Here is a 24,819-nt window from a genome sequence, read left to right as displayed (position 1 = left end):
AATTCAGAGCACCTGCAGCGCATCACAGGCTGTGGAAAACATTCAAGGTCAGCGCGACGGAGCCGGGGCACGGAACAGATCCAGCGACCGAGGACACGGCACACGGGAGCCGAGCAGCCTCCCCCAGCACCCCAACACCGCCTTTTGTGCCTCACATTTGGTAAAACAAGGATGAGATGGAGGCAGCCCAGCTTGGAGGAGCCAAGAATTTTCCCCAGCACGTAGTGGAAAGCCGGGAGGAGCCGGGAGGAGCAGGCACAACAGGTTTGAGAGCAGCAGCAAGCAGGGAGAGGGCAGAATCCCAAACAGGGAGGAAGAGCGTAGTCAAACATCCATCATCAAACGCAGCGAGGGAACACCACAAGTGCCAGCCTCGCAAGCTTGCCTTCAAAAGAGGGAAAATGCTAATCAGAGGTAGAGGTGTAATAAAACCACCGGGGCGTGGGGAGACTGCATGGCGGAGGAGCGAGCGCCCCATTATTCGGGAGGAGGCAGCCTCACACAGCCTGGCTCCATCCACAGGGCCCGAATCAAAGCCCCAGACACAAGCAGGGCTCCAGCTCTGGTACCAAGGGCACTGCGGAAATCAAGGACTCACCACATCAGAGCCTTCCCCTGGGATACCTCCGAGAGCCCGCAACAGGGTCAGGGGCTGTACGGAGGCTCTCAGTCCCCACGAGAGCAGATTTTGTCCTGTGTGGCTGGAGTGAGGCACTGGTGGAGGGTACGAAAGGCAGAAAGTGAGTGAGCAGAACCAGGAGACAACATCTGGCTTGCAGTTACTGCAGGAAAAATAACTCAGCTCATCCCCACATCGGCGGTGAGAGGAGAGGCAGGGGAAAAGGCGAGGAATTACATCAGTTGTGGAAATACCTGAAAGGAGCGCTGACCAGAAGGGGTCAAGACACACAGGGGCTGTGCTTTCAGCACCAGACACGAAGAAATGGGAGACAAGCAGCCAGACACCATTGCTATGGAGATACAAGGCACTGGAGCACTCTCAGCAGGGAAAATAAAAGGAATTACAAGCCGCATTTTTAGCTGCGCAGAAAAACATCCTCGAGATAGGATCAGGCCAGGGGATCCACCCCATCCAATTGTTAGTCAGCTGTCATCTGCTTCCCTTCTTCCACCGTCTGCAGGTCAAAGAGGACGCAGCAACAGATACGAAGTGTAAAGAGGTTATTTTATTATTGATTCAGAGGTTAGACAAGGCACCATTTGATCTAGAAATGCAAAAAAAACCCTAACAATTAAGTGTTATTTACGCAGTCAATTAAGAAAGTCTCTTTTGCATTTCTTCAGCATTATGCGAATTCCAGCTTGGTCAAGATCACAGGAAAGCCACCCCAACGCCAGGTAAGGCAGGCTTGGACTAGAGCCGCAGCCCCTCAGTTCACCAGCAGAAAAACCTCGAGCCGCCTCTGTGCCCCGAGGCTTGAGGAATGCAGCAGAACAAGAAAAACTAAACTTCCAGGAAAATACCATGGCATTTTTTTTTTTCCCCTTTCTACTTCAGAAATGAGTTGTTTGTTCATTTTGGTCCTCGCTGACAGGAAGCAGCTTTAGAATCAAGGTAAACCTCGCGGTGGCTTCCAGCTAAGAGCAGTAAGAAAAGCCCTGAATGTCCCAGAGGAGCCCAGGACAGCATCCAGCCCCCCCGCTCCGAGCACACCAAGGACCTGGGTATGGGCTGCAGCACGGATTTTTTCTCTCTGTACAATTATTTTGCCTTCCAAACACTGATTCCTAAGGAGAAGGTAATCTCCTCTCCAAAATGATTCTGCTGAGTAAGAAATCCAGACAAATACCAACCAAATCAACCCCCAACCCCCTTGTCTTCCACCTCCTCTCCCCCTCCCATCAATCCCCCCCCCCAGCTGCCCTCCCTGCCCCCCCTGCCCCGGGGAGGGCTGCAGTGGGTGATGTAGCAGCGTGCAGCTTGGCGGTTTCTCATCTGGTTCACGAAGTCACTCAGCTGGAATAAATGGGAACAAAAAAAATAGGTTTAGGGGGAAAAAAAACAAACCAAAACAAGAAGAATCACGGTTTATGGCAGAAGAGGGCTGTTGAGCTGGATGCAAAGTAAACACGAAGGGGAGAAGGAGCAGAGGGGAAGCACACATTGCTCTTGCTGGGGGGTAAAACCAAGACCAGGGGCACCACCCGGCCAGGAACCCCTCCTGCCAGCACGGCAGCGAGCAGGGCACCGCAGCTTTCTTTGACTCTCCTGAGATGCTGAGATAAAAGCTGCTCCACTCGGTTTCTTTACAGTCACTGACACAGGGGCAGCCCCAACGCACATTTTCCACTACTGTGGATTGCAGCAGCTCTGCACTGTCCCCCCCCTTCCCACACGTGGCCTCCACGCAGCGGGGCTGCCCTTTCACAGGAAAATGAGACAAGAGACAAGGTAACAGCCACCTGTGGAAACTCGGGCTGCTGACGAAATCAGCACCCTTAGCTACTTTCAAATCCCCTGTCCCCACACTCACATGCTTTCAAGAGCAACAAGCCAACTGCTTTCAGTTTCTAGCATCATTTCCAGTTTGCTGAAAGGGAAGAGGGCTGCTTCCTTGGAAAGGATATACGAGGACAGAGTCGTTTTCAGCCAAAAGAGAAGTTACCAAGAAAAACAGCAATGGTTTCCTGAGGGCTGGGCACCTGCTACGGACACACAGCGGCTCGGGGCAGAGGGAGACGTGGCATCTCCTGGGAGGAGGGTGCTCAGTGACACCCTCCCCTGTGCCCGGGCACCAAGCACGGTGTGCGGTGTCCTCAGCCGGACAGCGCTGCTCGATTTGCTCAAGGAACGAGCACATTTCCATGAGCTCACAACAAAGGGCACTGGCTCAAGGGCACGTGATGCTAGCAGTTAGTAGCTGTGTCTCCCAGGCCTTGAAAAAAAAAAAAAAAAAAAAAAAAAAGTGTTTGTTTTGCAATAAGGTTTTATTTAGACTTTGGGATCAGGGGAAGCTAAACACGTCTTCACCTCCTTGGCCAAAGTCAAGGGAAGAGGGCAGTGAGAAAACCACCACCCAGATCCACTTCTTGTCCTCAGGACATGACAAATTGCCATGTGGAGACCACCTGGCTGTGACCAGGGACTTCATTAAAAATCCTTTCTCACTAATAATCACTATATTGGGGTGCATACCTCAACTGGAAAAGGTTTAGGGTCCACAATGAACGCCCAGCTCGCACCCACCCATTTTTTTGCCCTACAAACACCACCAGAATGGGGAAAAAAGTGATCTGTGCTCTCATAGACTGCTGTGTCACCCAGAATAACACACATTCAGCAAGAACAAACCCTCACCCAGCTCTGCACACGCTCACAGCCAAGCTCTGCCTCCCGCTGCTGCTCCCCCCAAGGACACACGCAGCCCTTCACGCGCCCCCCACAAGCCCATTTTGCTTCCTGCAGCTGACAGAGCATCCCCTATCGGGTACCCTGCTCCGGCCTCATCTCCAATCTCCTGCTCATCCTCTGTGCAGCAGCCAGGGACAGCTGGAGGTGCAGCTGCTTCCCCCGGGGAGCTGCAGCTCCGGGATGAAACAAAAGCCTTTTGACCCACAGGGGTGCAAACCCCGCTGCTGGCAGCAGGCAGCCGGTGCTCAGGCTCGCTGCGACATCTAGGGGCCAAACCGCCCACACGTGCACACAAACGGACACTCGTACCGAGATAGAGACCGTTAACAGCTCGTTTAATAGAGAATTGGCAAAGCCCTGCCTTGGGCTTCAGCATTCCCTCTTCTACTCTGCATAGCTCTTCACCCTCCCTGGCCCCAAACGGACAGACACAGAGAGAGAGAGACGGAGAGAGGTGGAGAGAGACAGACAAGGAGAGCCCCGTCCTGGGACGGAGCCCTAAACGAACATAACCAGGTCTTTACATGTTGCTTTCGAGAAGGCTGCCAGGATGCTAGCAAACACCACGTCGGGAGACTGGGAGGCATCGACCGCCGTGTGGATCCCTCGCTTGCTGTAGTAGGAGACCAGGGGGGAGGTCTGCGTGTGGTAGGCCTTCAGGCGGGTTTTCAAGGCTGCTTCGTTGTCATCCGAGCGGCGGATCAGGGGCTCTCCGGTGACCTGGGAGAAGCAAGGGGACAGTCTCCAGCTAGCTGCAGCCTGGCGCGCTGCCCCCTTCTCTGAGCAGCTCTGACAGCCCCTGCGCCCCTCCTTCACGGCAGGCGACAAGGCAGAGCTGCAGAGGCGAGTCCCCAGGAGAGCACAGGAGAGCAGGGCGAGCCCAGGGCATCGAACCGAGTCCCAGAGCTGTCACCGAAGAGAGGATTCAGCGTCAGTCTTTCCCCCAGGCACCGCTCTGCTCGCTAAAAGGAGCCCAAGGATCCTCAGGACCAAATGCCAGCTACGGGTGCTCCCCAGGAGGGAAATCAGGCGCAGCCCACGGCAACTTCAGCTATGGACAGAGGCCACCAAGTCGTGACGTGGCAGAGCCTGGGCCAGCTCTGCAGGAGGGCCGTGCCCCTCACTCATCCCTCCACGCCTCGCTCCCTGCGGTGCCGTCGGCCTAGGCTGCCCAGGCAGCTCCCCACGCTCCCCAGAAAGGCAGGACAGAAAGCACAAGAGAAGGAAAAAAGAAGGTTTTTTTTCCAGCTGCAAAGCATCAGCTAAACCCAAAGCAAGGTAAGCTGCGGCCTCGGGAGCTCACATACATCATCCTTCATGTGCTCTTTGGGGGGTCTGAACTCCTCGTGATACGAGCGGCCACTCGCTGGGTGAATCAGCCTACGGCAGAAAGCAAGTGTCAGCAGAGGAGCCCAGTGCCAGGGCAGGTCTCCTGATCGTGCCAGTCATCAGCACAAAGACACCTGCAATGCAAACAGTTAGCCTCTCCCGGTTAGGAAAATATCTTCTGGTTATTTCTGTACCAATGGCTTCTTCAGGTGCTTGGAAAAAACAAGAGCAGCTGCTTTTTGGTGGGTGGAGAAGGGCTGCTTTGCTGGGGGACAGGGGCTAGCTCCCAGGGACACAGGGTGATGGTGTAACAGCAGCAGATGTCTGTGTCTGCACAGCCATGCCTGACCCTGGACAGAATGTTCAGCAGTGCCCAAACACTTCTGCAATGGCTTGCATAAGGGAGATGTAACAGCACCAAGAAGCTGGAGCATGAAGACTTCAGCTGTCAGACCTAAAGGCTGAGCTGGCTCACCAGGATGCTGGTTCCTATCAGCAACGGGCTCTGCTCGAGGCTGGTCCCGGAGAGGCAGGCTCAAACAGAGCAGGAATCTAACACAGACCAGCACCGCGGCCAGCCCTAAGCACCACGGGAATAACCAACGGGAACCAAAACAACAGCACCCTCCCTTAACTGGGAAATCCCACCCCAGGCACAGAGCATTCAGGAGAGAGGAGTTACCGTCCGGTGATTCTCCGGATGAGCAAGGAGTCGGGGATGCTGAACTCGACGACGGAGTCCAGCTTCTCCCTCCTCTTCTCCAGGAGCTCATCCAGCTACAACAAAAAACACCAAGTCAGAGGGGCAGATGCCCAGGGAGCCCCGATTCCCGAGGAAGGAGATGCCCCTGCTCAGGGACTGCCCCAGCTCACGCACCATCTCAGCCTGCTTCACCGTGCGCGGGAAGCCATCCAGGAGGAAGCCGTTCTTGCAGGGAGGGGTGTCCAGGTTGTTCTCGATCAGCTCCACCACCATCTCGTCACTCACCTGCGGAACGGAGATGGGCACACCCTGATCTCACATACAGAGCCTCTGTGCGCATGCCAGATTTTTTTATTATTGTTATTATTTATTTTAAACAGCCATTCCCGATCCCACAGGCAGCCCTAGCAGGGCCAAAGCTGCACACTCAGACATGCCCAGGTCAGGGAAATGCTGCTGGGGATGGGCGTCAACGTGGCTAATGAGACACCTCACATGGCTAATGGGACACTTCGTGCCTCATTCGGGACGTCAACCTTACAACAAACTCCCTAATGTCTCCTTGTTTTTTTTTTTTTGTTTTGTTTTGTTTTTTTAAACAACTCACAACATAGCAGTATCAATGTCACTTTATTTCCTGTGACTTTGTACCTTCACACACACATCTAAGTAATCCTGGCCAGGGCAGATAAAACACAGGAGTTCCTTATTGACCCTCTGAGCTGTGTGTGAAGGTAAATGCCAGCAGAGCTGCTGACGAGCTCGGGTCCTGCTGGGCAGTCCCTCCTACATCATGACCTCAGTACACCGTGGGACGAGTTCCTTTCTGTTCTGCAGCCCCAACAATGGGTGTTTGTTCCAAAACCACCTCTCCTCACCGGCAGCAGTGCTGTTTTCTCCAGCACACCCTGCTGTGACCTAGCAGGACTCAGAACCAGACTGTCACAGCACATAAACACGAGCCCTGGCGCAGGAAGCACGCGAGCAGGGAGGAGTCTGGGGCCAGCAACAAGTCCCTTCTGTCCTCTCCTGATTACCACGTTCAGAGAAGGAGTTCATGGTTCATAATCGAGTGTAAAAACCCATCCCAGGCTCCAGGCTGTGAGATAACTCGAAGCCAGAGCACACCACCAGGACACTCCGGTGGAGCGCCCGGTGCCCGCTGCCACAGACACGTGGCAGATACCAGCAGTGCTGCCAGATAACGTCCCTATCTTTCACAACCAGCTGGGACATTGCAGGCTCTGTTGCAATGCACGCTTGAAGCAGAAGCTGGAGATAAGTCACACGGCTCCTGGGGCCTGCAGATTCTCCTCTGGGCATTATGAGCCCGTGACAGCCAGCTGTGACAACCAAGATCTGCTCTGCACTGCTCGGTTTTGGGGCAAGTCACTGCAGTTTGCTGTCTCTCAGGTGTCCCCAAGGGATTTCAGTCATTTCAGAAAGATAATTAAATCCTTGGAAAATGAACTAGGGAGCCTAACTCTCGGATCCAAAGTGTCCTTCACGCAGCACAGCGACACTCTTAAGGCTATTTTCATCTCACAGTTACAGGCGAGCAGTGGTTACACAAGAGCTGGGACGCAGCCGAAACCTCTGAACAGAGTTTTCAGCCCCACAGGGGTCCGGACATCCCGGGAAGAGATAGGAGCTGCAGAGAATGAGCGTAACGTTCTGCAGCTCTGAGGACAAACCTTTACATCAAACAGTGCTCACAAGGCACAGCCCAGGCAGCGCCTCACAAATGTAAACACTGTGACAGAAAGAGCCAACCCAGGGCACAGGGGCTGCTGGCAGGCGAGGAGTTTTGATGGGGATGGATGCATTTATAGAACATTCCTCCTGCAGAGCAACAGGAATCCCCAGCCCTGCCATCACCCTACAGCCTGCCCTTCCTCCACTGCTGCTTTTTCTCCTTACGCCCCTATTAAGGGACAGATTTGTGGTGCTGCGATTGCAGGAGCAGCCAGACCCCCCCCAGACCCCCCCAGGACCCCCCATTACCCACCAGCTTCCCGGAATCCATCGTCTCCTTGAGCCTCTTGCCCAGCTCGGAGCCCGAGGCCACCATGGCCCGCAGCATGTCCCCGGTGGCCAGGTGGCAGACGCAGTACGCTTCAGCCAGCTTCGGAGCCTGCGGGACAGGAGCAGAGGAGGCAGCTCAGCACCGCGGCATGGCCCAGGGGACCCCGGGGGGCTGAGGCCGGGACCCCCCCGAGCCCGGGACCCCTCCCAGATCCCAGGTTCCCCCACCCAGGGCCCCGGGATGACCCCCTCGAAACCCCGGGACCCCCTCCCCAAGCCCCAGGACGCCCCCCGAGCCTGGGATTCCCCCCTGGAGCCCGGGACCGCCCCCAGATCCCGGGTTCCCCCCCCCAGAGCCCCGGGATACCCCCCTTGAAGGCCCAGGACCCCCTCCCCGAGCCTGGGATCGCCCCCCGGAGCCCGAGACCCCCTCCCCCGGAGTCCAGGACGCCCTCCCCGAGCCTGGGATCCCCCCCCGGAGCCCGAGACCCCCCCCCCGTGCCCGCTCCCCTCCCCCCCGGGTCACCAGGCCCCGCGGCCCGGCCTTTGTCCAGGCCCCGCCGTAGGCCGCAGGCCCTGGGCCCTGCCGGGGGAAGCGGCCCGGTACCGGCCGCACGGTGCCGGGGAGGGAAGCCCCGGTTATCCCCGCACCTGGGTGCCCTTCCCGGCTCCGGGCGGGCCCAGCAGCACCGCGCGGATCCCGCGGCCCAGGCTCGGGGCCGGGCCCGGGGCCTGCCCGCGGCCGCCCCCCGCCTGCGCGCTCGGAGCCATGGCCGCGACTGCGCCGGGCCGGCCGCGTGCCGCGCAGCCAATGGGCGCAGGGGGCGGGGCCTGCAGGGAGGGGCGGGGCTTGGAGGTCAGGGGGTGGGGTTTAGAGGGAGGGGGCGGGGCTCCGTGGGCAGTGAGTTAGGGTTCTGCGGGGGGTGGGCGGGGCCAAGAGGATAGGGGCGGGGCTTAGATACTGGGGGTGTGGCTTAGATGGTAGGGGGCGGGGCTTAGAGGATATACTGGGTCTATGCGTCAGGGGCGTGGCTTAGTGGGAAGGGGGCGTGGTTTATGGGAAGGGGGCGTGGTTAAAATACAGGAGGCGGGGTTTATGGGGTAGGGGGCGTGGCCTCCCCCCGGGGCAGCGCGGGGCCGGTGCTGAGCTCCCGGTGCCCCCCAGATCCATTTGTACCGGGGCTGCACGGGCATGGGGGGCCCCCGGCACGTGCAGGACCCCCTCTGCACTTGCCCCCTCCGTGCACAGAACATCTCAGAGACCGGACAGAGAAAACCGTAAATTAACAAGAAAAAAAAAAATAATAATAAAAAAAAAAATTCCCCGCTCAGCCTGTGGTGTGCAGGATGGAGCAGCACAGCCGTGTCCAAGCTCAGGATGGATGGACCCCACGGGGACCCCGCCGGGGCCGGCAGCAGCACGGCGAGGGCAGAGGCAGCCCCAGCAGCTCCCCCCAGCAGCCGCCATGCGGGCGCTGCTCAGCCTGTGTGTGCTGGCAGCCTGGTTTCCCTGGAAGCACTGCTTTTATTTTTGGCACTCTTCCCCCCGAGGATCCCCGCGCACGCGATGCACGCGCGGCCGCGAGCAGCTCCGCGGCAGGGCCGGGTTGCCAGCAGGCCGGCAGCGCTGCGCACCGGCAGCCTGGGGACGAGCTGCCTGCACACCGGGGGCTCGGTGAGGTTATGGGGTGTCTGTGGGGGCTGCCCCGGCCCCGGGGGGGTGGGAGCGGGCAGGGGGCAGGGGATGGGTTGTGCTCTGCACCGGGAGAGGGATGAAGGATGCTCGGAGGCAGCGCAGCGCGGCTGGGTGCTGTTGCCATGGCCATGCTGTGAACGGGGGGGAGAGGAGGGGGCTGGGATTTAGGGGATGCAGCCACCCTACATCCCACAGGCTTGGCTGGTCCAGGGGCTGGGGGCTGGCAGGGAGCCGGGGTGGGATAAGCAGCTGCCGCCGAGGCCAGTTTGTTGTGGGGGGGGGCGTTCATGGGCACAGCCTGTTAGATGCTGGTGAGGTAATGGGCTGGGGGGGCTGCATGGCATGGCGAGGAGGGGGCCAGGGGGCGAAGCCTGCAGCTGCTGGGTTTGGGGAGCGGTGGGTGAAGGCAGCCCACCATCAGTGCCTCCATGGGGTGCTGCAGGAGCTCAGCGTTCCTGAGGGTCTCGGTAAGGAGGGGGGGTGCAAGGGAGCAGTTTTGTGCAGGGCTGCAGGAACAGCCCCCTGCATTGCTCGTTGTTTGTGTGCCCCAGCAGGGCTGGGGGCTGGTCAGCAATGCCTCTGGGGGGAGAAGGGTAAGGGCAGGGGGTTACAAAGCTCCGGGAGCCCCAGAGCCCATCGCCCATCCCTGGGGGTGCCGGTGGTGCTTGCTGGGTGCGTGGTGGCACGCTGCAGCTCCGGGGTCACGGTGCTCCTTCTCCCAGTTCCCATCCCAAATGTAGGAAGGTCTCTGCAGCGGAGGCAGCGAGCAGCTCTGAGGAATGAAACCTCCGTCTCCTGCTCGCTTCTGATCAGGGGGAGCATTTTCCTGAAAAGCCCTGTGGCTGGACCGGGATTGCCGGAGAGGAAACATTTCCCGTGAGCTCATGTTAAGGCTTCAGGTCACGGGACGGGCTGGATCCAAGGGTTATTAAAGCTGCTCCACGAAGCATGCAAGCCAGGAAATGCCACAGGGCTGCCTGACGTGTACCCTGGTGCCACGCATCGTGTCACGGGACAGAAGTGAAACTGGAAGCCCAGCACGGGTCGGACTCTGACCAGTTGGCTGGTGCTCGGGGGAGCCCTGTGCTGCCTCCTCAGGGCTGCCTCCCTTCCCGTGGGGCTCGTGTGGCCGGCAACGCAGGGTGGTGAGATGGCAGCAGTTGGCAAACCACAGGGAAACGTCTCCCCGTGCAACACCGAGCAGATCTGACGATGCCACAGCGTGAGGAAACACGTCCTGGCATAACGAGGCCAGCAGCTCCACGGCGATGGTGGCTTTGTTGTGAGCAGCCTCGGTGCCTGAGCTGCTGCTGTGTACAAAACCAGAGCTCTGCACTGCAGAGAAATGTGGAAATGTTCCTCCTCCTCCTCCCCCTGGAGCCTGCTTTAACCCGTGCTGGTGCTGCCAGCCGAGGTGCTGGGTTGGAGGAGCGCAGCAGGGAGCTCTCCCCAGGGATTGTGGCCCACACACAGGGATGGGAGGCACCTCGGGGAGCAGGGAGGTGCTGTGGGAGTCTCTGGAGCTCTGCCACTAGCATTCCTTTTTTTAAAAATATATATTTTATTATTTTTTTCCCAGTGAGTTTCATATTTAGAAACTCTGCCCTACTGGAGGAGCTCCACACGAGTGCCGTCGCACTTTGGCCATGAATGGGTACTTGAACGAATCCAACTTCACCATGGTGGAGGAGGGCTTCACCCCCAGGGACCTCCTGGAGAACCTCCTGGTGGGGCCGTGCCCCTCGGTAAGGGCCAGGACCGGCGGCTCCGCTGCTCCCTGCGGCCGTGGGGCCGTGGCTGCTGCTCACCCCAGCCCTGTCCTAGAGCGAGCAGCAAGCCGTCTTCGTGGCTGACCTGGGGGACATCGTGAGGAAACACCTGCGGTTCCTGAAGGCCTTGCCCCGCGTGAAGCCCTACTTCCCCGTCAAGTGCAACAGCAGCGGAGGAGTGCTTCGGCTGCTGGCCGAGCTGGGGGCAGGCTTTGCCTGTGCCAACAAGGTAGGGACGGGTTGGGATGAGCACCCCCAGGGTGTGCGTGGGAGAGCGGCACAGCTCACCCCCATCTCCAGGTTTCCTCTTGCTGGCACCTCCAGCAGCAGAGGTCTCCCCCTGCTGTCAAACCCCGCCACACAGCCCGGAGATCCTTGTCCCGGCTGGTCCGTGACTCAGGCTCGTTGCCTTTGCCCAACATTTCTCTGTGTGACCTGTGTCCTGGCTGGCAGGCTTGGCTGGTGCAGGGTTCATCCCTGGGGTGCTGCTGCTGCAGCTGTCCCCGGTGAGTGGCTGTGGGGCCGAGCACAAAGCTCCCTGATCCATCCGTTTGCTCGTAGCCAGGTTCCCCGGGAAGACCAAAGTTAAGCCACTTACTTGGATGTAATTAAGCAGGACATGTCACCAGGAGGAGAAAGTGCAAGGATTCGGATGGCTCTGTGGCTGTAACCCTCCTGCTGCAGCTCCCGGGGGAGACGTGCCCAAACCCCGTCCCTGCTCCCGTGCCCCACTTCTTTTCTCCCCTCTTGGTCTCGTGCTGCTTGTGAACACCTCGCTGCAACCTGCCCCTGCCGGGACAAAGCTCACTGTGATCCCCTTGAGTTTTTGTAGGTTTTCCCTGGAGAAGCCCAGGCTGCAGTGCCTGGTTTGCCCCTCGGAGTGCCACGGTGGCAGTGTCCCGGAGCTTGCCAAGTCCGAGCGTGGCAGTGCCCCTGATCCGCGTGCCATTTCCCTGCAGACAGAGATTGCAGCGGTTCAGAGCATCGGGGTCCCGGCTGACAAGATCTTCTACAGCAGCCCCTGCAAGCAGATCGCCCACATCAAGTACGCGGCCAGCCGCGGCGTGCGGCTGATGGCCTTTGACAACGAGGTGGAGCTGGGCAAGGTGGCCAGGAGCCACCCCCACGCCAGGTGGGTGCCGATGCTGGAGGGGGCTGAAGTAGGAGCTGGGGAGGTGGCTGTGGGGTGGTGGGGGGCCCAAAGACCCCTCAAGACGGTGTTTTTTTTTGCTGCGCAGGATGCTTTTGGGTATTGCTGCTGACTCCAGCCCCTCCGCCCATCCCAGCATGATGTTTGGTGCCACGCTCAAGTCCTGCCGGCGCCTGCTGGAGGCAGCGAAGGAGCAGGCTGTGGAGGTTGTTGGCATCAGGTACGGCACGTTGTCCTTCCGTCAGGGTGCTCGGGGTGGGCATCCCAGTGGGGAGCTCTTGTTGGGACCAATTTGGGGCAGGTTGGCCTGCAGAGAGGGGCTCTGCGGGGTGGGCTGGGCAGTCTCACCCCTGATGGTCTGTGGGAGGTGCAGGGGTGCCACGGAGAGGATCGGGGGCTCTCCGTGTCCCCTCACTGCCACAAGGGACAGGCCAGCCCTGCTCAATGGGACCGTGCCCTCAGCTTTCACCTCGGGAGCTGCAGCCTGGAGCCCCAGGGCTTTGCCCAGGCTGTCGCTGAGGCTCAGCTGGCGTTCGACATGGGCGCAGAGCTGGGCTATCGGATGCACCTCCTGGACATCGGAGGGGGGTTCCCCGGCACCGAGGACGCCAGAGCTCAGTTCGAGGAGGTACACGGCTCCCAGGGCCGGCAGAGAGCGAGGCTGGAGCTGGCTCCCTGCCCTGCACCGGGCATCGAGGCTGAGCTCATGGGGTTGAACATCTTTTCCCCATCCAGATCGCTGCCGTGATAAACTCTGCCTTGGACACGTATTTCCCGGAGGGCTGTGGGGTGGAGATCATTGCGAGACCCGGGCGATACTACGTCACCTCGGCCTTCACTCTCGCAGCCAGCATCACGGCCAAGGAGGAGATTCCCATGGAGCAGCCGGGCTCTGATGGTCCGTGGGGCTGGGGGTCTGTGGGACCAGCCTGCCTGTGGGACCATGGCCCCTGAGTCCCTCTCTGCTCCCCCAGGGGAAGAGTCCGGCAGCAAGAAGAGCCTCGTCTACCACCTCAGTGATGGCATCTATGGAGCCTTCAGCTGCGTTCTGTTTGACAGCCCCTGCCCGAAGCCTCTGCTGCACAAGGTGAGGATCTGCTCTGGCTTGAGGACAGCCCAGCAGGGCCCTCAGAGGTGTCAAACGTCCATGGCAAGAGCCTGGGTCTGCCTCCGGGCTTGGCAAGGCAGTTTGGGGTGGTAAATTAGGCAGTACAGATGCTGTCTGGCCACCTGTGAGCCAAAGAACCTTTGGGAAAGGCGAAAACCATCCTTCAAAACCTTGAAAACTATCCTTCAAACCACCTTGAGAACCACCCTTTCAGGCTGGTCTTTAAAGTTGGTGAAGGAGCAGAGACAGACCGGGCACCGGATGCTTTCCACACGCATCGAGGCACTCTGGTCCAGGCTCTCGCCACCTGGGTTGATTTTAAGAGCATTTCTTTTGGTGTGGGGCCAGGTTCTCCCCCCATATCAAACCGCTCAGCACAGTGCTGCGGGTGCCCTCATTCCCTTCACCTGCCTGATTTTCCCCCCCACAGAAGCCCTGCCCAGACCACCTCCTGTGCAGCAGCCTCCGGGGTCCACCAGGGCTCCCCGAGGACCAGATTGCCGACGGCGTGGAGCTGCCCGAGCTGCAGGACGGCGACTGGCTGATATTCCAGGACATGGGCGCGTACAGCATCGCCGTGCCGTCCCTGCTGGGCGGCTGCCCCCAGCCACAGGTCACCTACGCCATGTCGCGCCTGGCCTGGTAAGGGACCGTCCTCGGCAGCAGGGCCGGGGGCTTCCCGGGGGAGGCTCCGAGCAGCCCCCAGGCTGGGCTCTCTGCCCAGGGGAGAGGGGTGAATCCGATGGGTGCAGACCCTGAGGGGTTCGGGGTAAAAACCTGGCCACTGGGGTTATGAAATAACGAGCCAGGTTTTAAATCCGGAGCCATTTTGTCACTGGAGAAGCCGTGGGCGGCTCGGCTCCGGCCCTGCACATGGAGCTGGGGAAGCAAAAGCCCCCGAAATCCCCTTCCCCTGCCCACCCTGTGGCATTTCATGAGTGGGGGCTCCTCGCGCCCCCCGGCTGTGTCGTGCTTGCAGGGAGGCCGTCCAGCTCTGCCAGGGGAAGCCGCTGCCGGCTGAGGACGACCACGAGAGCGCCTGCACCCCCTTGTCCTGCGGCTGGGAGATGGTGGAGTCGCTCTGCGTCCCCCCCGTCTTCGCTCCGGCCGGCATCATCTGAGCACCAAGGGGACGGGGACGGCGCGGTGACAGCACCCTTGGGCCCGCACCCCATGTCCTGGCACCCATGGGTGGCCCTCAGCGCCCCGCAGGGATCCTGCTCCTCCTCCTCAGGTGCTGTGTGCCTGCCGCAGGGGCTGGGTGGGCCGGCCGACAGGTTTGGGTTCTTTTTTAAAGGGTTATGGAAATAAATGGCTGCTGAGCATGGTCGGGTTATGGCTGAGGAGCCCCCGGGCTCTTCCTCCCCTCCCTGTGCCCGGGGTGGCGGAGGAGCCGGCTCTGATAGGGAGGTAGCTGCATAACGAGGCTGAGCTCGTTAGGGAAGCTGGGGCTGCTCACCCCAGCCCTGGGGGCTGCATTCGGGCATCCGGAGGGACCCCAGGGGCTTGGGGGGGCTTGGAGACAGGGGTGGGCTCTGGGGTGTGGTACAGCTGGGGGGAAGGCTGGGTGGCACCCTAATAAGCAACCCCCTAATGAGCCCCCCTAATGAGCCCCCCTAATGAGCCCTCCTGCCCACGGTCACAGCACTGTGGTGGGGGGAGGCCACAAAAGGCAAAGAATTGGGATGCTGTGAGACCCTGAAAGCCAGAGACTGGGGGCACTGGGAGCACTGGGGGCACTGTGTGCTGGGAGCACTGGGAACACTGGGGGCACTGGGGTCACTGGGAGCACTACAAGCACTGGGCACTGGGAACACTGGGAGCATTGGGGACATTGGGGACACTGGGAGCACTGCGCACTTAGGACACTAGGAGCACTGGGAGCACTGGGATCACTGGGAGCACTGGGAACACTGGGAGCACTGGGAACACTGGGAGCACTGGGAGTGCTGGGCACTGGGAGCACTGGTGACACTTGGATCACGGGGACCACTGGGACCACTGGAGACACTGGGACCACTGGGATCACTGGGACCACTGGGAGCACTGGGACCACTGGGAGCACTGGGAGCACTGGTGGCACTGGGCCCCACCAGCAGCAGGGGGCGCTGGGGCGCGGCGCGCTGTCCGCCCTCCCACCACCAGGGGGCGCTGCCGGGAGGGCGCTGCCGAGCCCCTCGGCCGTAAAGCGCGGCGTGGGGGTCACGACAGCGGCCGCGCTTGACGGCGGCGGGCGTCGCGCTAAGGCCGGTGAAGGACGGCGGTGCCGGTGCCGCTCCCGGTGCCCGTCCCGGTGTCGGTCCCGGTCCCGGTGTAGGTCCCCGCCGGCCGCCGCCATGCCGTTCCTGGGGCTGCAGCGGCAGCTGGGCATCGACCTGGACAGCTGGCTGCTGCGGCAGAGCGCGGCGCAGCCCCACGGCAAGGCCGGGGCCTGCCACGCCTTCGAGCGGGAGTGGGTGGAGTGCGGCCACGGCCTGGGCCAGACGCGGGCCCGCCGCGAGTGCCAGCCCGAGTACGAGGACTTCATGGAGTGCATGCACCGCACCAAGCTGGTGAGAGGCCCCTCCGTGTCCTCGGGGGGCTCTGGTAAACGGGGGGGGCTCAGCTGAGCGCCCCGGGGGGGTTACGGGTACCTCGGGGGGAAAGGGGGGCCAGGGGGTTGGGCGGGGGGTTGTGTGTGGTAGTTAAATGAAGAGCTGGGGGGCATGGAGGGTCAGCACTCGGCTTTCTCAGGAAGCAGAGAGTGTCTCTGACCCAAAACTTGTAATATTTAATGCTAAAATGTGTCGTGACAGCACCCAAAGGAAGGGTTAGTGTGGGTCCTGCGTCCTTGGGGCTGTGCCAGGGTTCTGTCAGAGGCTGTGTGAGTGCTTGTGACTGCCTGCTGTACGTCCCTGTCAACTCTCCTGTGTCCTTTGTCAGGCTGCACGTCTGAAAAAGATCCTGGACCAGCGGGACAAGATGATCAAGGAAGGGAAGTACACCCCGCCCGACTACCAGAAGAGCCAGGAAGAGCCCAGGCCTTGATGTGCTGGGACCCCACCTCAGTCTGCAGCTGAGCAGTGAAGCCCCTGCAAGGAAAGCGCCCGGCACGGCTGGGCTCTGCTGCGGCTGCTCCACGCACTGCGGGGTCGGGGCTGCCCGATGACCTTGCCCTGACTGGAGGGGAATGACACCTGTGTCAGGCATTAATTCCCTGCTAGTAAATGTTTCCTTTGGAGCAGCACACGGCTCTGTCGTGTCCTTCTGAATAAAATACATCTGAGTGTCTCTGTAGCTGTCCTGCCAGGTTAACGCCCTGAGGTGCTGCCCTGGGGCTGGGGATGACCGGGAGCTGTGTCCCTCTGTCAAGGGCAGCCGTGGTGAGGTCCTCAGTGCTTGTGTTCCCTCCCTGCCTCGCTTGCAGGCAGGGCAGTCAGCCCCAAAAGTGTGTGGGGACAGCCTAAAGGAGTAAAAACCCATCCAAACGTGTCCTGCAAAGCTCCCTCCTAAAGAAGTGTCCACGCCTGGCATAGTTCTACAGGCAGGGTTTGTGGCTGGGCTGCTCCCAGTCGCTTTCCAGTTTGAGGTATTGGTGTGTGAGGTGAAAACCTGCTCAGAACACCTCTCTTTCACTGGGATTTGGGGCAGAAACAGATAGATCCAGCTTATCTCCTGTCATTTTGTTTGCGAGTTCTGTTTCCCTTGCTCAGAGGCTGGGAGGCTTTGCTCTGGAACCCGGTGCGTCAGCACCACGCGTTGAGCCTGGCAGCGAGCAGCGGGCCCTGTGATGGCAGCTGCAGCAGCCCTGGCTGCTGTCCCATGGTCCTGGCCACTGGGGCTGCCTGCGCCACCGTTCCCTCTGTAAAAGGGAGGATTTCCCACATTCCTCCCCAGTCCAGCACGGTTTTGTAACAGCATTAAAGCAGGTGAGCACCTGGAAGCAGAGAGGGGAAGTATCTGTGCTTTAATCTGGGTTTTTGATGCCGGTGATTGTGGGTTTAATGCTTCATCTTTGGTCCAGGAGCGTGTGAGGTTCCCGAGCCTCCCAAAGGAGGAGCATTGCTTCTCTTCAGATGAGAACAGGCAATGGGCTGCCTGTTCCTGGGCTGAAGATGACCGTAATGAGCCCATTTGTCCCCAAAACATGTTAAAAATGACTAATGTGGTGGGAAAGAGTGGCTGGTTTCATCACCAGTGTGTGTTCTGGTATCTTGCTCTTGAAAACCACAGGGCTGGCATCGCTGTAAGGGGCAAGCTGCACCTCTACGAGGCACAGTGCTGCTGGGCGATGACAAAAACGATGGCAGAGGTTTGTTGAGGTCGAGCACGTGGAGGAAGAGCCTGGGGTGAGGCTGCCGCGGCCTCATCACTGCTCTGGCCTTGTCAGGAGCCATCCCGGGGGGGATTTGCCCTTGGCAGGGCTCGTGCAGCGGGCGGCTGCTCCCTTCCCCCAGCCCCAGATGGATCCTCGCGGGGCCCAGATGGGTGCCCGCCGCTCGGGCTGATTCATCGCACACGGGGGATGGAGCCGCCTTCCTGGCGGAGGCTGGAGGGAGCGGGGGGCAGCCCCGGGAGCCCTGAGAGGCCCAAAACCTGGGGCTGGGGCTGGGGGCTCTGAGCCGGAGACATGGAGGAGGTTTGGGGTCAACCTCGACGTGGGGAGGCTGCCCCTGCTCAGCCCCGTGCTCACAGTGCTGCTTGTGAGGTGCCTCTCCTGGGTTGTGCCCAAACCAACGGGATTTTATCAGCAGCTTTAATATTTTTCTCCTTTTTCTCCTGGTTCCTGTCCGTGGCTGGATTGCAGAAGGGGTGATCCTGGTCCTGGATGGGTCCTGGGTGGGATTTCTTCTGGGGAGGCAGGGAGGGGATCCGGGCATGGGGCGCCTGAGATCTGGATCGATCTGATGATGGAAATGGGGCAGCTGCCTCGCTTTATGTAACGGCCCGATAATCCTCTGAGATCCCGTTTGGTGCTTTCAGATATGAAAACTGTTTGGTGGCGATTCATTTCAGCAGGGGAAAACCTACAGAAGGGCGCTGGCTTTCAGGTGGATTAAAGAGCTCCGGATGTAAAGGCAGGCAGAGGGGGAGCTCCCCGCGCAGAAGCGAGGGGGGAAAACATCAGAAAGATGAAAGAGCCGCGTGAAGAAGCGGGCAGAAATATTCACAGCTTCAGGTGCCAGCATCCCAGGAGCCTCCCAGCAGGAGGCTGCCAGCAGCGGTCAGAGCAGGGAAAATGTTAACAGGGAGAAAACCACGGCTGGGGAGAGAAATTCTGGCTGGCACCGTGCGCCCTGGCACCCGCTGCCCCTCCAGGCTGCAGCGTGGCCCCCGTTTACCCAATGTCAGCCCCGGGGGTTCAGAAATTGGAGGATCAGGGCAGGCTGGGCCAGCAGAAGGTTAAATCTGAGCAGCGCCTGCAGCCGATGGCTCGCTAAGGACAAGGAGGAATTATTCTCCCCGTGCCCGGAGAGGAGCTGCGGGGGGAGCTGATGTGGGGATGTGGTGGGGGCAGCAGCTTCCCTGGCCCCCGCGGGCGACCGTTCCGTGGCAGCTCGACTGCGACAGTCGTTAACTCGGCCGCCTTAACGAACCCCTCGCGAGCGGGCTGTGCACGGTGACGGCATCTCGGAGCCGAGCCGCGGCGGCGCAGGCTGGCGCGCGCCTGGGAATTGCTGCTCTGCAAAAAAAAAAAAAAAAAAAAAAAGAAAGCACAGGGCCAGGCTGGGAACGGGGAGAGAAAAAAAAAAAAAAAGGGCTCAGCAAAAAGGCAGCAACTTGGTGGTGTCGAGCGTGACTCATCTAATCGAGTTGTCCAGATGTCGGAGGAAATATCGGAATCTATCTAAACGCTCCTGCCTCCCAAGTGGCTCTTTAGACCAATCCAAAATCTAATTGCTCTGGCGATGGATGTTAACACAGCCAAGGGCAAGCGGGGGAATCGCGGGGACTGAGAGGAGCTGATGTATTTGTCAGAGTGAAATGCCCTGTTAGAAATTTCAGCTGATAAGGAGAATAGCCAAGGACCTGATGAAAAATATTGAGGTCAAGAGAGAGAAATCCACCTCCCGCCCCGCGCCACCCGGTGAGAGGAGCCCATCGCTGCCCAGGCAGCACCGTGAGGGCGTTACAGGGCAACGGGGCCCGGTCCTCCTCGAGTTCCTGCTGCAAAAGGGACCTGCAGCACCCGCAGTTCCTTGGTGCAGCCCACCGCCGAGCCCTGAGGGTGATTTATTGACAGATTTACACCTTGGTGCCTGCTTTCCTGTCCCTTTGGTGTGGAGCGAAGCCGTGTCCCAGCTGGGATGGAGGCAGCGAGGCTGGGACGGAGCTGGAGGTGGGAGCCCGGGGAGCCTCTTGGTGCCTTTCCCAAAGCCTTCATCCCCTGGGGTCCTGCTCCCTCCTCCCCAAAACCCGAAGCCTGCGGGAGGTGGGTGCTGGGGCTGGGTGAGCCACCACCTCCCCACAGCTCCCGCAGCCCCGTGTGTGCCGGGAGCCTCCAGCAGCTTCTCCAGCTCATCTGTGCCTTGGAGAGAGGAAATAAACAACTCCCGCAATATGAATAATTTATAAAAAGTCAAGGGAAAAGGCAGGTTTGATCTGCGGGCTCTGGCAAAGGTTTTAACGAGGGACTGGGGGACAGACCCGGGGGCAGAGCTGCCTTCCAGCTGATTTGCAGGGGCGCAGCCACAGCCCGGGGCTCGGCTGGGAGGCGTCTGCCCATGTCCTCACAGCACCGAGCGGGACCCCACGGCTGTCAGGGAGGGGTCTCCATCCGTGGACCCGTTTTACAGCAGAGAAATGGGGGGATGAAGTGATTCAGGGAGGACGCGTGCAGTCGGCGCTGTGGTGGAGAGCAGGACCCCGCCCCAGCCCCTGCCTCCCCCCTGTCCTGAAGTAATGCCTCCCCTTCCCCGTCTGGGCAAAACAACGCCCGATCTTAACCCAGATTCCCAGCACAGCGAATCCAGATCAGCAACGTGCTGCAAAGGATTTTTGGAAATGCGTTTTGGGTGTGAAATGCATGCAGGTTGGAACAGGCAACGTTTCCTGGCCGCCTTCCCTGGTTTATTCAGGATTTAACACGGCGCAAAGTCGCCCGGTTTGCTCCGAGGGCTTCTCGAGGAAGGGGCCAGACGCCGCCGGCTGGTGGCACCGCGCAGAGGTGACAAGGGGACACGTCCCTTAGGGCAGGGCTGGGGCACGTGGTTCCCCGTGGCCAGCAGCCCGACTCAGCCTCGCGTGTGCCCGCTGATTCCTGCAGCCTCACCACCCCAGCAGCAAACGGTGCTGGGTGCAGCGGGCAGGAGCAGGAGCACGGCCAGGGCATGGGGATGTCCTGCGGGATGGGAAAGTGCCACCGATCCATTTGGGTGCAGCAGGGGGCAGCGAGGCACCCCATGGCACCAGCAGGATGTGGCTGAGCCACCCAACCTGTCCAGGAGCCGCATGTCTGACCCCGGGGGCTTTCCTCCTCCAAAGGTGTCTGAGGCTGCTGGCCCCTCAGTGCCAGCCCTCCTGCCCCCCGCTGCTCGCCAGTTTTGGGGTCGCTGTCCCCAGCTGTGCCAAGGGTTATCCACCCGTGTCCAGTACGGGCAGTGCCAGCGCAGCAGGGCTGGTGCTGGCCCAGGAGGATGCTCTTTGCAGCACGCCCTTTACTCCATCCCTGGTGCCTGAGCACTGCTCCAGCCCGGCTGCAGCATGATGGGGGTCCCAGGGCTCCCCCCTCTTGTTTCCAGCCCATGTTTGTGTCCGTGAGGCCTCGGCTGCTGCCACAGCTCCAGCACCACAACTGTGGGCCCTGGGGGATTCCAGCTGGGTGCCTTCTCCTGTGCTGCCCTCAACCAAGGCGGGTGCAGGGATCCGCGTGGTTCCCCGAGATGTTCCCAAACTCCCATCCCTTTTGGGGTGCTCGGTGTCACCGTGCCATGTGCCACCACGTCCCCCCTCACCAGAGGTACTCGGGAAATAACCACGGGGAAGGGGAGGAACGGATCCAGGTGGGATCTGAAAGCTGGTGGGGGAGAAACGCCCCAGGGCTGCACCGAGATCCCGAGGCACCGGGGCCACGGGGCTGGCCCGGCCTCGTGCAGCACCACAGGAGCCTGGGGCCGTGGCACCGAGCTGCCTGCTGGTGCTGAGCGTCCGGATCTGCCGTCAGCCGGAGCGGTTTGTCCTGCTCCACAGCAGCAGCCGGGGCTCTCCTGCTCCAGCTCAGCCCCTGCTCCGGGCTGCTGCTGCTGCCCCTGCCCGTGCCACGGCTGCTCCCCGCATGGACTCGGGGATGTCTCGTGGCTTCACAGGGAGGTCCTGAGCAGCACGCGGCTTCCCAGAGTGGCTCCAGCCCAATCTGAGCCTGTCCCTGCTCCCTGCACCCTGCTCCTGGACCCCGCACCCTGCTCTCTGCACCCTGCGCCTGGCCCCCTGCACCCTGCTCCCTGCACCCTGCACCATGCTCCCTGTTCCTGGCCCCCTGCTCCATGCACCCTGCACCCTGCTCCCAGCCCCGCTGTGCTCCCACCACGGTTGCAATCAATGTGCTGCTGTAATTAGCCAGGGCCCGGGGGGAGGACGAGGCGGGGAGGCTGCTGGGGGCCCGGGGAGCCTCCCGTGCGCACCGGGGTTGGTGCACGAGGTGGGGGCCGGGGCAGCTGCGTGCACCGGGGGGGGGTCCCTGGGGGGATTCTGTGGCTGGGGAGGGGGCAGCGGGGAGCGGGGTGCGGGGGGGGCCCCGGGGCGCTGCCCGTGGGGGTGCCCGGGCTTGCGCAGGGGCGGCACCGGGGCCGGTCCCCGAAGCTGCGCGGGGCGGGAGGCGGCCGGGACCCCCCCGCCGCTCCGTGCCGCCCCGGTGGGCAGGGCCGGGCCGGGCCGGGGGGAGGCGCCGCGGCGGCGGGGAGCGGCGGGGAGCGCACGGCGGGGCCGGCGGCGGCGGCGGCGGCCGGACCGGGAGCGCACGGCGGGGCCGGGAGCCGCGGGGCCGGGAGCGGCCGCACCGGGAGCGCAGCGGGAGCGCCGCGCCCTGCCCGCACCGAGCCCAACCGAGCCGAGCCGAGCCGCCGGGGTCGGAACCGGGGCGCGCCGGGGGTGAGCGGGGCCGAGGCTGCGGGCGGGGGGCGGCCACGGTGGGCACGGAGCGGGCGGGGGGCGGCGGCGGTGCCGCGGGAGGGAGCGGGGATGGAGCGGGGATGGAGCGCGGATGGAGGGCGGCGGATGCAGCCCCGCTGCCTCCGCACCTGCTGCCCCCCCCTCCCCAAACCGCGCTGCCCAAACGGCCCCGGACCCCCCCCTCAGCGGGGCCGCGCCCACCCTTGCGCACCGAGCCCCCGCTGCCCCCGCACCGCCCCCCCCCCCGGTCCCCAAAAAGGGGCGAGCGCCGCGGCCCCCCCCCGGGGCAGGCGCGGGGGCTGCCCGCAGCCGCGGCTGGTTGATGGGGGGGGTGGGGGGGGCTCGTTCGTTTTTTTTTTCCGCAGCTTTTCGGTGGGGGGCGAATGAATCATGCGAGCCGCGCTCCCCGTCGCCGGTTTTGGGGGGGTCTCTTTGTTCGTGCCTCGCCGAGCACACACTGGGGGGGGGGGTGGGGGGGGGGCGAGGAAGGGCTCGGCTCCATGGAGGCGCCTCCTCTGCCGCCGCGCATCGGCTGCGGGGCTCGGGCGCATTTTTCCTGGCCGAGCTCGAGGGTTACAATGAGGATGGGATCGAACCACGGCTCGCGCAAGGTGCTTATTTGCCCAGCGTGCGTACGCCGCACAGCTCACCCCCTGCTCGCTGCAGAAAGCCCGACCATTTTCTCCTAACGTGATTAATAGGATTTTTAAAGCAGCTCCCACTCAGAGGGAAAAAAAAAAACAAACCCACAAACCCAGGTACAAAGGGCAGGGCAGCTCCCACGGCTCCTTCTCGCGCCGAACACAAAGAAACCGAAGCCCAAAGGCTGGGCTCTGCTTTGTGGCACGGAGCTGGTGCCGGGGATGTTGGTGTGACCTTTGCTGGCGGAGCGGTGGCCGTGCTGCTGACCCCATTCCTGGGGTCCCGGCCACCAGACCAGCACTGGGGACACCGAGGCAGCGCTCAGGAGCTCCGGGGAGGGGCTGATGTACCCAGCAGGAGGGTGCCTGGGCATAGGGGCTGCGGCGGGGTGCTTGCCCCTCCATCACCCCCATGGAGGGGAGGGAGAGGGAGCCAGTGGCCCGGCGTCACGCGCTGTTTGCTCCTTCTGCAGGCTGCTGCCCGCGGGGACGTCCTGCCCGCGCCGGGGCCATGTCGTCCTCCGACGAGGAGACCCTCAGCGAGAGGTCGTGCCGGAGCGAGCGCTCGTGCCGGAGCGAGCGGTCGTACCGCAGCGAGCGCTCGGGCAGCCTCTCCCCCTGCTCCCCCGGGGACACCCTGCCCTGGAACTTGCCCCTCCACGAGCAGAAGAAGCGGAAGAGCCAGGACTCGGTGCTGGACCCGGCCGAGAGGGCTGTCGTCAGGGTCGCAGGTAAGGTGGCACCCGCTGCTCGGCCGTGCCGCGGGGCCCCGGGGTGGGGGGCTCACCCTGCGGTGGCCAAGGTGATGTCAGGGGCTGTCCCCGTCCCCCCCCAAACTGTGGTGCAGGACGCCCGTGTTCAGACCTCTGTGGTGCCACGGAGAGCGTGGCCAAGGTGGCCCTGTCGTGGTGGCCCTTGGCTGCTGGCCGGGCACGGGTCGGGGTGGGTGGAAGCCCCTCGTTGGGTGTTTTTGCACCCAGCAAGGTGCCAGGGGCTGGGCACGGGGCTCACGAGCGAGGCAGGACGGAGGCTGGTGGGGCACAGCCTGGTGCTGGGGCAGGGAGGACACGGCCTTTGGCGGGGGTGTTTTGGCTCGGTGGCGGCTCTGGGCAGGGCTCGCTGTGGTTTGGTTCCTGCTCTCGGCACGCTGCGCTCAGACGATGACTGGGCACCTCGGAGGCTGCGCTGGGTGACACCGAGGTGCCTCATTAGGGGCTAAATGGGCTGAGTGGCTCCCCCCCTGGAACAATGCCCCCGGCCAGACTGGGGGAGGAATTTGCCCCGGGGTTTGGCTGAGAGCTGCGCAGGCTCCTTCGCCACGGCGCCCATCAGGCGCTGCAGTCACTGGGACCCCCGAAGTCCTGGGACCCCCACACTGGGGACGGGGACACCGGGAGCCTCTCCTGGGGCACGTGGCACCCCGGGGTGCTCTGCCTGGGCCTTTCCCAGCTGTCACCCCAAGGAAACCCCAGGGCCTGGCTTTGATCTGCTTGCAAAGGAGCACAAGAGGGGGCAAGCACCCACCAGCCCCCCAGTGAGTGACCCCGGCACTGGGCTCCCCGGTGCGGGCACCTGGCCGTGTGCGTGCACACGTGTGCGGGTGGCCCCGGCCGTGCCGCTCAGGCTCCCGCTGGGCTCGGGGCAGGAAGAACCAGTCGCAGTGGATTCAAATGAGGGCTCCCAGCGTGCCGGCTGGGGCTGGGGGGAGGCAAATGCGCAGGGTGCGGCCAGGCCCTGCCCCAAACGCCCTCACTGCCGGCACCGAGCACCCGCAGCACCCAAACCGGCACCGTTCCCGCATGGGCGCTGCCCACATGGGGGTCCTGCTCCCCCCAGGGACCCCGTCCTGCCAGGGCTCAGCACCCTCAGGGTGCTCAGGGTGCAGCCGAGCTCGCCGCCGGGCTGCGCAGGATGCCGAGCGCTTGTCATCACGCCGGG

At 62.1% G+C, this 24,819-nt stretch overlaps 4 protein-coding genes across 10 annotated transcripts in view; 3 read left to right on the top strand and 1 right to left on the bottom strand.

Annotated features, from left to right (window-relative positions):
* Window positions 1-1,169: 1,169 nt before the first annotated feature.
* Window positions 1,170-8,241, bottom strand: AK2 (adenylate kinase 2). 2 transcript variants are annotated; one of them, XM_038167366.2, is made up of 7 exons: window positions 8,082-8,241; window positions 7,414-7,539; window positions 5,580-5,690; window positions 5,385-5,479; window positions 4,681-4,753; window positions 3,898-4,093; window positions 1,170-1,978 (listed from the first exon to the last, which is right to left on the bottom strand). In XM_038167366.2, exons 1-7 carry the CDS (start codon window positions 8,199-8,201, stop codon window positions 1,971-1,973), a joined length of 729 nt encoding a protein of 242 aa, XP_038023294.1. In that variant the 5' UTR covers window positions 8,202-8,241; the 3' UTR covers window positions 1,170-1,970. The 2 variants fall into 2 exon arrangements, with proteins under 2 accessions (XP_038023294.1, XP_038023293.1); XM_038167365.2 differs by lacking the exon at window positions 1,170-1,978 and having other exon boundaries at window positions 3,692-4,093.
* Window positions 8,242-8,946: 705 nt separating this feature from the next.
* AZIN2 (antizyme inhibitor 2) lies at window positions 8,947-14,478 on the top strand. 2 transcript variants are annotated; one of them, XM_072027389.1, is made up of 11 exons: window positions 8,965-9,105; window positions 9,849-10,002; window positions 10,706-10,871; window positions 10,951-11,124; window positions 11,855-12,027; window positions 12,134-12,265; window positions 12,508-12,673; window positions 12,781-12,943; window positions 13,020-13,132; window positions 13,584-13,795; window positions 14,133-14,478. In XM_072027389.1, the coding sequence occupies exons 3-11, from the start codon at window positions 10,773-10,775 to the stop codon at window positions 14,272-14,274; spliced, it is 1,374 nt and encodes a 457-aa protein (XP_071883490.1). In that variant the 5' UTR covers window positions 8,965-9,105; window positions 9,849-10,002; window positions 10,706-10,772; the 3' UTR covers window positions 14,275-14,478. The 2 variants fall into 2 exon arrangements, with proteins under 2 accessions (XP_038023338.2, XP_071883490.1); XM_038167410.2 differs by lacking the exon at window positions 9,849-10,002 and having other exon boundaries at window positions 8,947-9,105.
* Window positions 14,479-15,363: 885 nt separating this feature from the next.
* NDUFS5 (NADH:ubiquinone oxidoreductase subunit S5) lies at window positions 15,364-16,423 on the top strand. Its single transcript, XM_027443938.3, has 2 exons — window positions 15,364-15,705; window positions 16,076-16,423. Exons 1-2 carry the CDS (start codon window positions 15,490-15,492, stop codon window positions 16,178-16,180), a joined length of 321 nt encoding a protein of 106 aa, XP_027299739.1. The 5' UTR covers window positions 15,364-15,489; the 3' UTR covers window positions 16,181-16,423.
* Window positions 16,424-22,079: 5,656 nt separating this feature from the next.
* MACF1 (microtubule actin crosslinking factor 1) overlaps window positions 22,080-24,819 on the top strand; it is a 136,281-nt gene continuing 133,541 nt past the window's right edge. For 3 of the 5 annotated variants that reach the window (XM_072027385.1, XM_072027378.1, XM_072027375.1), the window contains exons 1-2: window positions 22,080-22,219; window positions 23,355-23,612. In XM_072027385.1, the coding sequence (XP_071883486.1) occupies window positions 23,393-23,612 (220 nt within the window). In that variant the 5' untranslated portion in view covers window positions 22,080-22,219; window positions 23,355-23,392. The remainder of the gene's footprint in view (window positions 22,220-23,354; window positions 23,613-24,819) is intronic. The other 2 variants (XM_072027386.1, XM_072027384.1) reach the window with 2 other exon arrangements.

This window comes from Anas platyrhynchos, chromosome 24 (genome assembly GCF_047663525.1).
Source record: "Anas platyrhynchos isolate ZD024472 breed Pekin duck chromosome 24, IASCAAS_PekinDuck_T2T, whole genome shotgun sequence".
NCBI classification, from domain to species: domain Eukaryota; kingdom Metazoa; phylum Chordata; class Aves; order Anseriformes; family Anatidae; genus Anas; species Anas platyrhynchos.
This window is presented reverse-complemented; position numbering and strand designations above follow the sequence as displayed.

Coding starts and splice junctions, on each gene's coding strand:
- AZIN2 (XM_038167410.2), top strand. CDS start 10,773: ATGAATGGGTACTTGAACGAATCCAACTTCACCATGGTGGAGGAGGGC. Junction 12,266..12,507: donor GTGGAGGTTGTTGGCATCAG/GTACGGCACGTT, acceptor CCGTGCCCTCAG/CTTTCACCTCGGGAGCTGCA. Junction 13,133..13,583: donor CGAAGCCTCTGCTGCACAAG/GTGAGGATCTGC, acceptor TCCCCCCCACAG/AAGCCCTGCCCAGACCACCT.
- AK2 (XM_038167365.2), bottom strand. CDS start 8,201: ATGGCTCCGAGCGCGCAGGCGGGGGGCGGCCGCGGGCAGGCCCCGGGC. Junction 5,691..7,413: donor CGATGGATTCCGGGAAGCTG/GTGGGTAATGGG, acceptor TCCGTTCCGCAG/GTGAGTGACGAGATGGTGGT. Junction 5,480..5,579: donor CGGTGAAGCAGGCTGAGATG/GTGCGTGAGCTG, acceptor TTTTTGTTGTAG/CTGGATGAGCTCCTGGAGAA.
- NDUFS5 (XM_027443938.3), top strand. CDS start 15,490: ATGCCGTTCCTGGGGCTGCAGCGGCAGCTGGGCATCGACCTGGACAGC. Junction 15,706..16,075: donor GCATGCACCGCACCAAGCTG/GTGAGAGGCCCC, acceptor GTCCTTTGTCAG/GCTGCACGTCTGAAAAAGAT.